Raw genomic sequence first — 13437 nt, forward strand, 5'->3', positions numbered from 1 at the left:
TCCCTTTTTCTGGTGGGCTGTAAACATCTTTCCTGTTACAAACCTGCCCTTTCAGTTGCTCTCTGGCTCTAAGCAGTGCTGTTTTTTCCCTTTGTAAGCTGATTCTCATTTATTACCCTCTTATCCATAAGCTGCTAAGGCGAGCAAGTAGAGATGGGGTAATTTCCCCTCTTCTAAGCTCCCCTTCCTAACTAAATTACACCTGGATCTACCACTGACATTGAAGATGCTGTCCCTGAGACTGGATTCAGGCCAGGATGAGGGTTTGAGAGAGCTGCAGGGCTTTCTCCTGCCCTCTTGTTGTGTTTGTACCTGGGGCTATCGGGAACTTCAGCTGTGGGGAATCCACAGTGGTCTGTGGCTTGGCCCAAATGATTTCTAAGTAAGGCCAGGGTGAGAGGGAGGAACAAAGCAGGTCCCAAAGCAGAGTTTTGTAACTCTCTCTCCTCATATCCAGACTGAATCCAGGGAGCTGGTTAGTCCCTTTCCCTGCAAGAGCCAAGCATGCCATAAAGATGGAGCTTGAGGCCGGGGCAGGCACCTTGCAGCTCTGATTCTTCGCCCTCATCCTGCCCTGAAAGGCTGATTCTCCTCCAAATGCTTCCACCAACTTCCAGCCCCATTCTCAGCTTGAGACTTCAAAACTGCCTCTCCCACTGCACGTGAGGGCTCATCTAACATCTTCCTTGCACATCTCGCTTCTTGTCCCAGCTCAGCTACTGCTGCCCATAGGAAGGAGGGATAGGGGGGAAAAAACCCTGTAATTGAGAACCTCAGAGTGGTTTGCAAAGCTCCTCTGTCCCCACTGTGATGCTGCTTGTTTTGGTGGTGGGAAAATGTGGGAATCTACAAAATGAGAAAATTTTGAGAAAGCTGCAAAAGGCAGGCCTCAGAGGCAGCAGAACTGTGATTAGAGCTAAGCAGCGGCCATGAGACAGGTCAGGGAAAATTTATTTAAAAAGTAGAAAAGCAAGGACAAATAGAACAATGGTCTGTGTATTAACGCTTGTCTAGAATAACTCTCTAAGCTACAGAAAAGTTTATCTAGCAAGACATTAAGAAGTTTGAAGCTTAATAATGGAGCTCTGCGCATTGTGTTTTAAGGCTTACAAGTAGGTATTGTATTCGAAATAAGCAAGCATTGCTTTAACCAAAGGTACCTCTGCTTATAGTGGTTGGATAGAACTACTGTCAATGTGCTTTTGCTTTCTGTGATTGGTCAAAAAACTTATAAAGTAAGTTATAACATTAAGTTATTCATCTGCTGCCTGGGATGTGAGCTGGTGGCATCTTCCCATTGTCACAACCATGTCATGAGAGTGATGCTGGAAAATAAACCAGCTCAAGGCACGTTCCTCAGCAGTCCCATCCCGTTTGTGATTTGTACAGAGACCCCAGCCAGCGATAGGAAAACTGAGCCAAGTATGGGGTCATGAGTGTTTCAGGCATGGGAGCACCAGAGCAGAAGCAGTTTGCAGCACCCCCAGTGCACAGCCACTGCTCTGCTCAGCCCCTGCAGTACAAAACAGGCTGTGGCTGGCAGAGGTTGCTTTGTGCTGGAGTCCAGCAGTGCCAGCCCTGGGATGGTGACGATGGTTCAGGTGGGGGGGCCATGAATTGGAGAGGTGTGACCGTGTTCACAGGGGTCTGAGGATGAGGGAAGAGACAAGGATCTGACTCCATGTTTCAGAAAGCTTGATTTATTATTTTATTGTATATCTTATATTAAAACTATACTAAAAGAACAGAAGAAAGGATTTAATCAGAAGGCTAGCTAAGAATAGAGAAAGAAGGAATGAGTAACAAAAGCTTGTGGCTTGGACTCTCTGTCAGAGCCACCTGACTGTAATTGGCCATTAATTAGAAACAGCCACATGAGACCAATCACAGACCCACCTGTTGTATTCCACAGCAGCAGATAATCATTGTTTGCACTTTGTTCCTAAGCCCTCTCAGCTTCTCAGGAGGAAAAATCCTAAGGAAAGGGTTTTTTTCATAAAATATCATGGCTACAGAGAGGGAACTTTTAAAACACTGCAGGGCTTGGCATGAGGCAAAGGAATACAGCAGGGAGAAGGCTCCCTTCCAAACTTATATATATTATTAAAAAAAAAAAAAAAAAAAAAAAAAAAAAAAGAGGAAAAAACCCCAAAAGCTGGAGCTAAAAAGGCAGCTTGAGGAACGGAGCTGCTGGAGTTTTCCGAGAAGGCTCCCAAGATGCACAATGGGAACATCTGTGCCTGGGCTGGCGCCTTGGAAGGGTCTCAGCCCGCAGAGCGGGGCTGGCGTCAGCCGGCTCAGCCCTGCCTCGGTGCCTCCCCTCCCCAGAGCCCTGCCCGGCTGCTCCCGCTGCCCTCCAGCCTCGCAGCAGCCGCGAATCCCCGCTCCCAGCTCCGCTCCTGCTCCGCCGCGCTGGGCTCTGCGGCTCCGGGCAGCGCAGCGCCCGCAGCGCGGGCAGGGATGCAGCAGGCTCGGCCCTGGAACAAGCGCGCTCTGTGCTGCCCGTGAAAGGCAGCTTCATACGGCTCCTCTCTAAACGCCCCCTTATTGGGACCTGCTCTGGGGACACAGGCACAGCCCAAGCCACGCAGGGCCTTGGCCTTGGCGGTGCTGTTCTGCTTTTGGGGCTCCCTGCAGGTCATTTCGGCTGCTGATGCTGAAGACAAACATCATTTCTTCTCCGTTATTTCCAGCTTGATCTATCAAAAGACCCCCTAACCCCAAAAAACAACAATATAAAATTGTAATAATTTTAATGTATATATAATGTAATAATTGTATATGTAATGTATATGTAATGCAATATAATATAATATAATATAATATAATATAATATAATATAATATAATGATATAATAGATAGTATAATATATATATAATAGATTTATATATATATATATATATATATATATATATATATATATATATATATATATATATATATATATATAAAATTATAAAATTGTAATGTATAAAAGCTCCTGGCCTTTGTTGCCCCATCCCTGCATGGCTCTGCAGGACATGAAGTAGTGTGAGTCCCCGTGAATGGACAGCACTCAGGGTTTGCCTGGGGCAGGACAGAGATGAACAGAGATGAGAAACCTTTTTTTTTGGAGAAAATTTTTCACCCTAAACTTCAGGTCAATGCCATCCTAAAATGACAACTGCTGCTCTGTGTAGCTCTGGCTTTGATGGTTTCCATCACTCTGCTGTTTTAGGAGACCAGAAGATTAACAGGGACTGCAGCATGTTCCACAGTGCTACCACAGAGTGGCCTTGTGTGCCTTGGTCCCTGCATGTTGCCACTCACAGCTGGGATCCCCATCTTATAAAGGCAGGAATGGTTTCCAATAAAAGGGAAAAAGGGGTCTCCATCCTGGCCAGGTGAAGGCCAAATGCAACCAGACCCCAGTTCTGCCCTGGAGCATCCCTGGCTGTCCCTGCCCTGGGTCCATGGATGCCCTGCATCCCTGTCCCAGCACATCCTCCTGCCCATGGCAGGGCTCTCTTCCCTGACAGACACAGCTAATGGTACTGTATGCCCCTGCTTTTACATTCCTAAATGAATTCCTACCCTCTGAGTAACACTAATGGGTGTCAGCTTGTCTTCCTCCTGTCTGGTGCTCAGGAACTACAGCTGAACATGTTTTTTGGTGACAGTTAATGGATGGTTAGTCGCTGTTTTACTCAAATGCATTCACGATGGAATTGCCTCTTTGTCCATTTCCTCCTCCTGTTTTGGGGCTGTCACCATAATAGCAGCAGAATTTTAAAATACTAATGGATTCAGGAAGACCTGGGCTATGGGAGAGAGGCCAGTGCTTGCAGAGTGTTGTCAGACCTCAAAGACCCCAAAACATGCAAGGATTTAACTGAGTGATATAAGTGGCCTTCATGCTGCTTTTGTGCTTGTGAGCTTCCTAAATACATCCTGGGAACCCAGGGCAGAGCCGGGTCCCATCCCATCCCATCCCATCCCATCCCATCCCATCCCATCCCATCCCATCCCATCCCATCCCATCCCATCCCATCCCATCCCATCCCAGCCTGTGAGGGGATAATTCAGGAACCAGCAGCCCGAGGGCACCATCTAGTGAACAGCCGGGACTGCAAAAACCTGAAATGGGCAGAAATTGAGTGAAAATTGGAGCTGGGGACTCGCCGGGGGTCAGTTCAGGGTATTGGGGAGTCATGCTTTGTGCTTTCCCTCTACTCCTGTTATTTTAATTTTATTTTTTTCCATCAGGTTCCCCCAGAGAAGAGCGTTCACCACACTGCACCCTTTGTGGCAGGGGTATTGGAGCACACCACACTTGCTCCTCTGCCCTGGCCAGGGGTGCTGGAAAGATGATGGCATTATGTTTTCTTGTTTGGTAGGGGAAAAAAAAGGATTATTTCTAATGGTTTGTGAGGGGACACAGGTGTGCAGGAGTGGAGAGGAGGAGGCAGCTCTGTTGTGGGGCAGGTCTGAGCTGGAGGCATGGGCTGTTCTTTCACCCTTTAAGGTGAAAATTTAAAAAAGCTACAACATTGCCCCCCAAGGTGAGCTGAGAGGGCAAAAGGAGAGGCTGAAACCCCACAGATTTGGTGCACAGCTTCAAGGTCCCTGAAATAATGCAGCAAACAGGAATGAAGGAATCACCACACCGCTCCCCTGCTGTCCCCAGTGCCAGGGGGCTGAGCTGGTCCTCTCCCCACATTCCCCACATAAGGAATTGCAATTCCTTAGTGGGCATTGCACACCTTGCCAGGAGAAAGCTGTCCTGTAACCTGCTGCTCCCCAAGGAAGATGGGTTTCTGCAGCCCAAGAGCAATTCCTTTCTTTGATATCTATTGCCATTGTTGCCTGCAATGTGTCCCTGCTCCCTGATTCCAGCCAACCCCAGTGCCCCCATCCATAAGATCCGTGGTCATTTTGTGATCTGGCTTTCAGAGAGGCTGTGGTTATGGCATGAGCTTATGCTCATGCATTCAAACTCCTTGGAGCTGCTGGAGGAGAGAATCCCAGGGCAGGAACAAGGAAAGGTGACATCCCCAAGCAAGACCACAGCAGTGACCAATTCCTCAGCTCCTCCCTTTCCTGGCAATGCTGGGGGACTCCCCACATTCCCCTCGTGCTGCACCCCACCAATCCCTCCTGATCTAAAGGTGGCACCTTCAGCAGCTCGTGGCCCCCATGTGTGATGGTGTTCACGGGGTCCGAGGATGAGGGAAGAGACGAGTATCTGACTCCATGTTTCAGAAGGCTTGATTTATTATTTTATGATATATATTAAAACTGTACTAAAATAACAGAAGAAAAGATTTCATCAGAAGACTAGCTAAGAATAGAGAAAGAAGGAATGAATAACAAAGGTTTGTGGCTCAGACAGAGTCCGAGCCTGCCGACTGTGATTGGCCATTAATTAGAAACAACCACATGAGCCCAATCACAGACGCACCTGTTGCATTCCACAGCAGCAGATAACCATTGTTTACGTTTTGTTCCTGAGGCCTCTTAGCTTCTCAGGAGGAAAAATCTTAAGGAAAGGATTTTTCATAAAGGGTGTCTGTGACACCCATGAGCTGTGGGCATCCAGCCCCCAGGTGACCCCGTGAGTGCTGTGGGGTGCTTTGGTGGGCTGAGCCATTCTGTTGGGGCTGCCTGCACAGAGAATGAGGGGGGTTATCCTTGGGAGTTTCTTTGTGTTTTGCTGCAGCAACCCTTGCCAAGCACCCCGAGCATTTGTGGAGCAGCACTGAGGGGTACAGGGGTGCTCACATCAGGCCACCCCACCTGTCCAGCTCACCCTTTGGGGCCAGCTCCCCGGGGAGGATGGAGCTGCTGGGCATGGTGCCTTTCCCTCCCGTGTGCACACAGTCACGATGGTTAGTTAAGTGGCTTGTTTTTCATTAGGAAGAGACTGTTGCTAGGCCACCCTGCTCCCCGGCGTCGGTCGGGAAGGGGTTTCGCAGCCAATCGGGGCGGCTGTGCCGGGCTCTGCACACGCACACATCACGCACACCCCTCCTGCAGCCCAGGTGCTAAGCGGCTGCCAGATGTGCCTGCTCATTTCCACATCGCACCTATCCGCTTCTTCCGGCCAGGCCGCTTATTAAGGCTCCTGAGATTTTAATTTGGAGTTGGCCGCGAGTTTTCTGCCTTCTAATTTACCTCGGGAGTAGAGGGGTGGGTGGCGGTGCAGGGACATGGGTCCTCCCTCTGCTTTGGTCTCTGATGAAATACCCGAGTGAAGCCTCTGAAACAGAGTGACTCGTCCCTCTGTGTCCCCTCAGCGAGGGGACACATTGCCCCAGCCTAGAGGCTTGCTCCGGGCTGTTATTAGGTACCAGCATTGCTCCACCCCAAGATATTAATGCTGTGATTTTTGGGGATGTCCTGTCCCAACACCAGGTGTCGGTGAGCTCATTCCAACTCTGTGATTCTGTGATTTGGGCTTTACGTGGCGTTTCAGCCGTGTGGGCTGTGATGAGCAGAGCCAGCAGCAAAGCAACCCAAGATATTCCTGCTGTGATTTTTGGGGATGTCCTGTCCAAAATCAGGTGTTGGTGAGATCATTCTAACTCTGTGATTCTGTGATTTGGGCTCTACGTAGCATTTCAGCCGCGTGTGCTGTGATGAGCAGAGCCAGCAGCAAAGCAAGCCAGGTGATTGATCGATCAGGGGATGCTGCTCTCAGCTGTGCTCCCCACGCAAACAGCCCCTGGCAGCTGGGAGAGGAGCTGGACTATGGTCAGGCACTGGGGATGCAGGGCAGTAGGGTCAGACACATCCCTGCCACAGCTGGAACAGCTGCTGCTCTGCCATGGTGCAGCTCCAAGCATTCTCTGGGTGTCCAGCACCCACCCAGGAGAATCGCTGGTGCATGGGCAAGGGAGGGAGCCAGCTGAGCCCAGGATATGAGCAGGGTGGAGCCTTTCACAGCTGCAAATCTCTCACCGGGGCAGGAAAGGAACGGACACCAAAACACGCAGGAAAAGGTGGACAATCCACTCAAGCCTCAATTTTTGAGTGGCCCCCCCATGAAAACCCCCATAGAGCAGGAGGAAAGCTCAATAAAAGCAGGAGAAAGCACTGAATTGTGCCTGCTGCTCAAGGAGAAGCTGTTGCTAGACAGAAGTAAAAGCTGTCGCCATCGGCTCCCATTGGCTCAGCCCCACTCCAATGACGGCCTTATCGGTTACCTGCACTCGCAGCTGCCTGGAAAAAGCTCATTTGACAATGTTTTCACTCTGATAAAAAAGCCCAGTGCTGGATTCATGGGTTTGGGTTAATCATTGTTCAGGGCTTGTTGAGATAACAGCTGAGTTTTCTGCAGATTCTCCAATTATCACAAATTTTAGCGTAAATGGGGAGCCAGCCCAGCTCTCACTCTCCCACCTAAAGATGCTCAGCCTCCCAACAGCAGCTCCAGCAGGCTGCCCGTGAGATGAGCCCGAGCGTGTGATGAGCTGGAGTTTGCTCAGCCATGGCAACTGGAGCTGGCAGGGAGGTGAATATTCACAAACACCTGTGAAAATCCCCATTAGCTCTGAGAGGCTGGAAATGGGGCAAATGTCACCACTTAGATTATTCAGAGCAAACATTGTTGGCAGGGAGCAGATTGCCACCACGTCTAATCATCTGTGTGAGGTCTGCTCAGCAGCAGCCCTGTTTTGGGGGGCTGCAGTACACAGTGTTGGGGTTTTCCAAGCCCTTTAAGTCTGATGGAAATAGGGATTAACCCTCAAATTTGTTTCTCACCTTCCCCAAGAGGTGGAGATCATGGCGTAGAAGAAACGCTTGCAGACCATGACTGCACCAAAGGGCAGCTGCCTCCAAATTTGCCTCCAAAGCAGGGAGGGCTAAATCAGTGTATGGTCAATATTTTGGAAATGCTTATTTTCCCCTTAATTATGCCTTAGGCAGGCTGAGTCACAGGCTGGTAAAGCTTTCTCCAGGTTCACCCCAACACACCTGTGTCTCACATTGACCATCACAAGGTGTAGTGCAAGGCAGTGAGACAGGGGGCTGTAGGGGCAACAGGCTGGGGCTGAGGTGGAGAAGTAATTTGAGAGCCATGGAGTGTCCCGTATAAGCTCATGTACACCCCAAAGGGATGTGGTTACACAGGCCAGGTTATGTGGCCATGAGCAAAGCTCTGCTCTGTCCTTCCTCCAGGTCTGCTTTCCCAGGAGCAAAGACAGCACTGCTGCATCACTTTTGGAATGCCACCATCTACTGACAGTGCGATGCAGAGCTTTCCTTTCCTGCAGCTTTGCCTCCCTCCTGCTGTCCTGGGGGAGGTGGGGATGGCAGGGAGGAGGAAACAGACCTGCACCAGCTGTGCTCCTCTGTGTGCCCTGTGGGGGTTCAGGTCCAGCTGACATCGCACAGCTCAGCTGAGCTGCACTCTGAGCTGGCACAGAGGGTGCTGCTGGCCCTGTTTTACACCCTGCTGCATCAGGAACACACCTGGGACAAACTGGAACAAGCAGGATTTAAAGGACCACATTTCCTTTCCTGTCAAGACCACGAGCTCACGGCAGAGCCCAGGTTATTATATCTGTTGAAGGATGGCTGTGTTTGGGCCGCTGTGAAGACAGAGATTTTTAGACGTGTCTGACACATTTCAAAGCATTTCTGAGCTGTTCCTGGCTCCCTCTGCCAGGCAGGGAGGAGTTAAGATGGGAAGTGCAAGATGTGTCTGGTAATGGCACTGATGTGTGCGTCAGGTGTGCCTGCGTCACCCGGCTGCCTTGGCCGCTTCCCAAGGCTGGGGCTCAGCTCTCCTTACCCTCCACTGTCTGCAGGGAAAAGCCTGGGATGGTCTAGCCTGGCTGGCAGGGTCATGGACTCCATGCCAGGGCTGGCTGTTGTACCCCCTGTGCTGCAGCAGGGTCCCCAAAGTCCCCAGGGTGCTGGCAGCCCTCCAGCCTGCTCTGCCACCTCCCTCTCACAGCCCAGGCACTGGGACTGTGCTCAGGGGACGTCCCCGAGGGCTGCCCTTAAGGCACATTGTGAAAAAATATAAATTTTCTACAACCATGGCTGTTCAGTTCCTTGGTGAATCAGGTAATTCCCTGTGTCCAGCCCCAAACCTCTCCCTGGGGCTCACACACCCAGCTGGGGCACATTTCTGCAGCCACAGATCATCTACATGTCACCTCCAGGCAGAGTCACTGCAGATGAGCAGTGCCCTGTCCCCACACTGTGACAGCAGCCCATGTCACAGCTCACAACATTCCCACTGTGATCTTGCTCCCAGACCCTGGCTGAGCCCATCCCTGCTCCTCCTGCCACACAGGGCTGTCCCCAGAGCAGAGGGGACAAGCCTGTACCCCAAGGAACTACCCACTCCAGCCTCTCAAAGCACCTCTTACAATTGTAGGTGGGTTTGAAGCCCTAAAAGATGGGATGCTACTTGGGCACCTGTTTGCCAACCCCATCCCTGCCCTCTCACTCCTGGAGAGCTGCCAGATCAAATAATGCAGAATATACACAAGGGGTTTAGCCAGAACAGTTTTTAATTCAGAATTGGACAATCATGTGAATAATTTATTTAAAATTAAGTGCATTCTGTGCTCTTGTCCAGGCTGGACATTGATTAGACCCAGACTTTCCTCTTGAACTTCATTGTGCAAGTGGATCCCTCTAAATCAATGGGGCCTGATGGGATTCATCTAAGAGCTGCTGATGTCATTACAGAGCTGCTCAACTATTTTTGAGCAGTCTTGGAATCCAGAGAGGTCCCAGCTGACTGAAAGGTGCCAAATGTTGCCCCAGTTTTGAAGGGCAAGGACACTGGAAGATACAGCCTGTCAGTCTCACTTCACTGACAGGTAAAAGGATGGGAAGTATTTTTCTGGGAGTATTTGAAAACCACCTGGAGCACAATGCAGTCATTGCTCACATCCAGCATGGCTTCACCAGGGCAGAGTCCTGCTCATGGAACCTGATTTCCTTCTAGAGAAGGCCTCCCACCTAGCTGATCAAGGGGCACCAGGTGATGAAATCTTTTTGGACTTCAGCAAAGCTTTTGATACCATACCACAGTATCCTTCTGGAGAAAATATTCAGCACACAGCTGGAGCTGAGCACTGAACAGGCTCCCCAGGAAAGTGCTCACAGCACCAAGCACGTCTAAGTTCAAGGAGTGTTTGGATAAAGCTCTCAGGCACATGATGGGATTCTTTGGGTGTCCTGTGCAGGGCCAGGTGTTGGACTCAGTGATCCTGATGGATCCCTTCCAACTCAGCATATTCTATGATTCTGTGAAAGAAAGTGAGCAGCAAACTGGCTGTTTACTGGCCCAGAGGGTTCTCAGCCTTTGGACATCAGCAAAACACCTCAGCCCCTGCACAGGAAAGCTTGCCCCTTGCTTCTGGGAGGAGGACAACCCCATAGCAGGCATGGGGAGTGTTGGCAGCCCCCATTACACACCCACAGAGGCTCCTCCAGGCTGACACAGGACCCTGCTCATCCCCAAGTGACAGATGAACACAGCACAGTCTGTGTGACAGCTCAAGGCTGCAGACAGCATTTCTGGGAGATTGCTTGTGTCCAGGTGTCACCATGTCTCCATCCCTGAGCAGAGCAGTGCTGGGCACAAGCCCAGGGGAGGAGGCCAGCAGTCACCTCCACCTTTAACAGCTGAAGGCACCAGGATGGCCCAAACCACACAGAGGTGACTGTCCCCGTCACAGGCTGCTTGCCATCAGCTCTGTGGGCCAGTACTGGTCATCCAGGTACTGGCTGCTGTCTGCAGCAGGGTCTGTGACGGGGCTGGGGGGCCGGGGGGGCAGGCTGTGGGCCAGCTCCTTCTCCCACTGCACCTCCACCAGTCTGTACAGCTCCATGGCTGTCTGGGCGTCCTCCACCGATGAGTGTCCTTTGCGGCCCTCCTGAGAAACGGGGAAAAAAGGAGAAAAGGGGAAAAAGCCTCATTAGCTAAAAGGGGCAGCAAAAATCTCAGAGGTCATGCCATCTGCTTGCTTGGAAGGACACAAGTGCTGTGGGTTTTGGACACAGCAAAAGTTTGATGTAGCCAAGGCCATACAGGTATCTCTTCCACCCTTTTTGGAGGGCACAGATCCTGTCCCCATTTTCTGAGATAATTAATGGTCAGCTTGGGAGATCCTTGGCTCTCCCAGCTTATTTATAGTCAGGAGCACAGGGTGAACAATGTTCATCTCCACCTCACAGAGAACACACATGGAGGTGGGACAACCAAGCTGAACACAAAGGTCCAGAGCTAACCCAAGGCTGTTTCCCATCTCAGGGTTCCTGGTGCTTACCTGGATCTTTTTATGGAGCAGGTGCCTGGCCAAGTTCTTGAGGGAGACATTGGCTCTGATGGGCAGCCCTGCCCTCTTCTTCAGTGCAGGGCTCTGGCTGGTGTCTCGAGTCCTGTCTTTCGGGTGGAAGTACTTCAGGGCTTGGAAGTCATTGTGGATGGCGTGCCCTACCACAATCTTGTCTTTCAAGATCTTCAGGATCTGGAAGAGTCACAGAGGGTTAGACTGACACTGCAGTGAAAGAAATACCAAGCATAAAATAAGCCATTTTGTATTAAATTCAGCTCCTTAGCTTTTAGTTTTTAGGTTCCCAGAAGGAATAACAAGCAAGCAAACCAATCCACTGCACAGCTTGAGGCTCCCATTCCTATGCTGTGCCTCACAGCAGCCTAACACAGGCCACCAAGAATCCCAATTTATGCCTGACAGATAACACAGAAGCTTTTTTATTTTTTTAATTTTTTTTTTCCCCTGACCTCAGCCTGGGCAGCCTTGAAGGGAATTGCATTCTTCATGTGCTGCTTGGTGATGCCACTCCAGCGTGTCCGGTAGTCCACGATGGGGAGCTCGGGCCGGACGTACTTGTCATAGATGACATCCCCCTCGTAGTTCACCACAGAGCAGCGTGCCAGCTCGCTCAGCTTGCCCTGAGGGCCCGTGCCCACCATCTCACAGTCGATGGCCACGTACTTGCCCGGGCGCAGCACCAGGGAGGACGTCCTCACCCTCCCGGAGCTGCCGTTCCCCTGGGACAGCAGCGCCGAGTGGTGCCTGGCTATGCTGTCTGGAGAGGCAGATGGAGACAGGGATGAGGACACGCTCTGCTTGGCCTTGGGGACCTTGTCACAGCTCTCGGTGAGTTCGGTGTGTGCCTCCAGCCCCGCCTCGGGGCTCTGACTGCCCGGGTGCCTGTGGGGGCTCAGCAGCCCCTTCTGCTCCAGCACTGCCCGGCGTGCCATGAACCGCTGGTGCCTTCGGCTCCTCTTCTTGCTGCGAGCCTGCGGCGAGCCGGGACCCCTCGGGGCCTGAGCGCAGCCCCCATGGGCGCCCTGCAGGGTGGGCACGGCGACCTTCGGGGCGGGCAGCAGCGGGGTCATCTGCCCTTTGCCTGGTGGCATTCCTGCGGGAGGGTGCACAGGGATCATGAGTGCCATGCAGACCCCATGTTCCCCTGTCAGAAAAGGACGCACAGACCCCACGGCAAACCCACCCACAAACCCACATCGGGGACACCGGGGATGGCACAGGCAGGAGAAACTGGGCAGGGTGAGGGGAAGGAAGGGACACGGACACGCTGTCGCACCCTGTGACACACCACGCCTTTGCCCCCCCCATTCCCGGTCCCACCCCGCCCCATTCCCGGCGCCAGGGCCCTGCCCACCGCACTGTGCCCTCTGTCTCCCCGTTCCGTAGTCCCCAAGGCCCTGTCTGCCCATTCCCGGCCCTGCCCACCGCACTGTGCCCTCTGTTCCCCCATTCTCCTCAAGGCCCTGTCTGCCCATTCCCGGCCCCAGGGCCCTGCCCACCGCACTGTCTCCTCTGTCCCCCCCGTTCCCTACTCCCTCAGGCCGTGTGTGCCCATTACCCGGGCCCTCTCCACCTCGCTCCAGGCCCCAGCTCCCTGCCCGCCCCGTTACCCGTCCGCAGGCCGCCGCCGGCCCCCCTGGTGTCCCCTGTCCCCCCCGGTGTCCCCGTACCCCCCGGTGTACCCCCGGTGTACCCCCGGCGTCCCGGTGCCGACCGCTCCCGGCGCCGCTCACACGTGTCCGGCCCGGAAGCCGCCCCGCGCACATGCCCGGGCAAGTCCCGCCATGGCCACGCCTCCCTGCTTTCCCATTGGCTGCGCCCAAGGACTAATCTGCATACGGGGGGCGGGGCTTCGTCCGCCCCCGGGGGCGGGGCCGCCGCGGTTTTGGGGCTTTTTTTGGGATTTTTTGGGGAGCTCCCAGCTCAGACTGGGTGATGCTCAGGCCTTCAAGCCTGTCCTCACCTCTGCCCCCGGTGGAGGGGACCTTCCGTGGGGCTGGGTTTGGGGTGGGATGCACACTGCGGTTCCTAGGAGTAAGCTAGTGATGAAGATTAGATTTGCCTGGGTGTTCATTAGCAGGGGAAGGCGTTGAACCATCATTTTCGGGGTATGGGGCCCGATAGGTTGTTTAG

At 52.6% G+C, this 13437-nt stretch overlaps 1 protein-coding gene across 2 annotated transcripts; it reads right to left on the reverse strand.

Annotated features, from left to right (window-relative positions):
* Positions 1-9489: 9489 nt before the first annotated feature.
* Positions 9490-13085, reverse strand: AEN (apoptosis enhancing nuclease). Of its 2 annotated transcripts, none has more exons than XM_058033427.1 (4): positions 12998-13085; positions 11754-12397; positions 11278-11478; positions 9490-10884 (listed from the first exon to the last, which is right to left on the reverse strand). In XM_058033427.1, exons 1-4 carry the CDS (start codon positions 13068-13070, stop codon positions 10681-10683), a joined length of 1122 nt encoding a protein of 373 aa, XP_057889410.1. In that variant the 5' UTR covers positions 13071-13085; the 3' UTR covers positions 9490-10680. The 2 variants fall into 2 exon arrangements, with proteins under 2 accessions (XP_057889410.1, XP_057889408.1); XM_058033425.1 differs by lacking the exon at positions 12998-13085 and adding an exon at positions 12975-12992.
* Between the last annotated feature and the right edge of the window lie 352 nt (positions 13086-13437).

This window comes from Melospiza georgiana, chromosome 13, assembly GCF_028018845.1.
Source record: "Melospiza georgiana isolate bMelGeo1 chromosome 13, bMelGeo1.pri, whole genome shotgun sequence".
Taxonomy (NCBI): domain Eukaryota; kingdom Metazoa; phylum Chordata; class Aves; order Passeriformes; family Passerellidae; genus Melospiza; species Melospiza georgiana.

What these genes read in the sequence shown, in the direction of transcription:
- AEN (XM_058033427.1), bottom strand. Translation starts at nt 13,070, where the DNA reads ATGTGCGCGGGGCGGCTTCCGGGCCGGACACGTGTGAGCGGCGCCGGG. An exon ending in TCAAGGCTGCCCAGGCTGAG is followed by an intron (nt 11,479 to 11,753) that starts GTCAGGGGAAAA and finishes TGACTCTTCCAG; the next exon opens with ATCCTGAAGATCTTGAAAGA. An exon ending in TGCTCCATAAAAAGATCCAG is followed by an intron (nt 10,885 to 11,277) that starts GTAAGCACCAGG and finishes CCCGTTTCTCAG; the next exon opens with GAGGGCCGCAAAGGACACTC.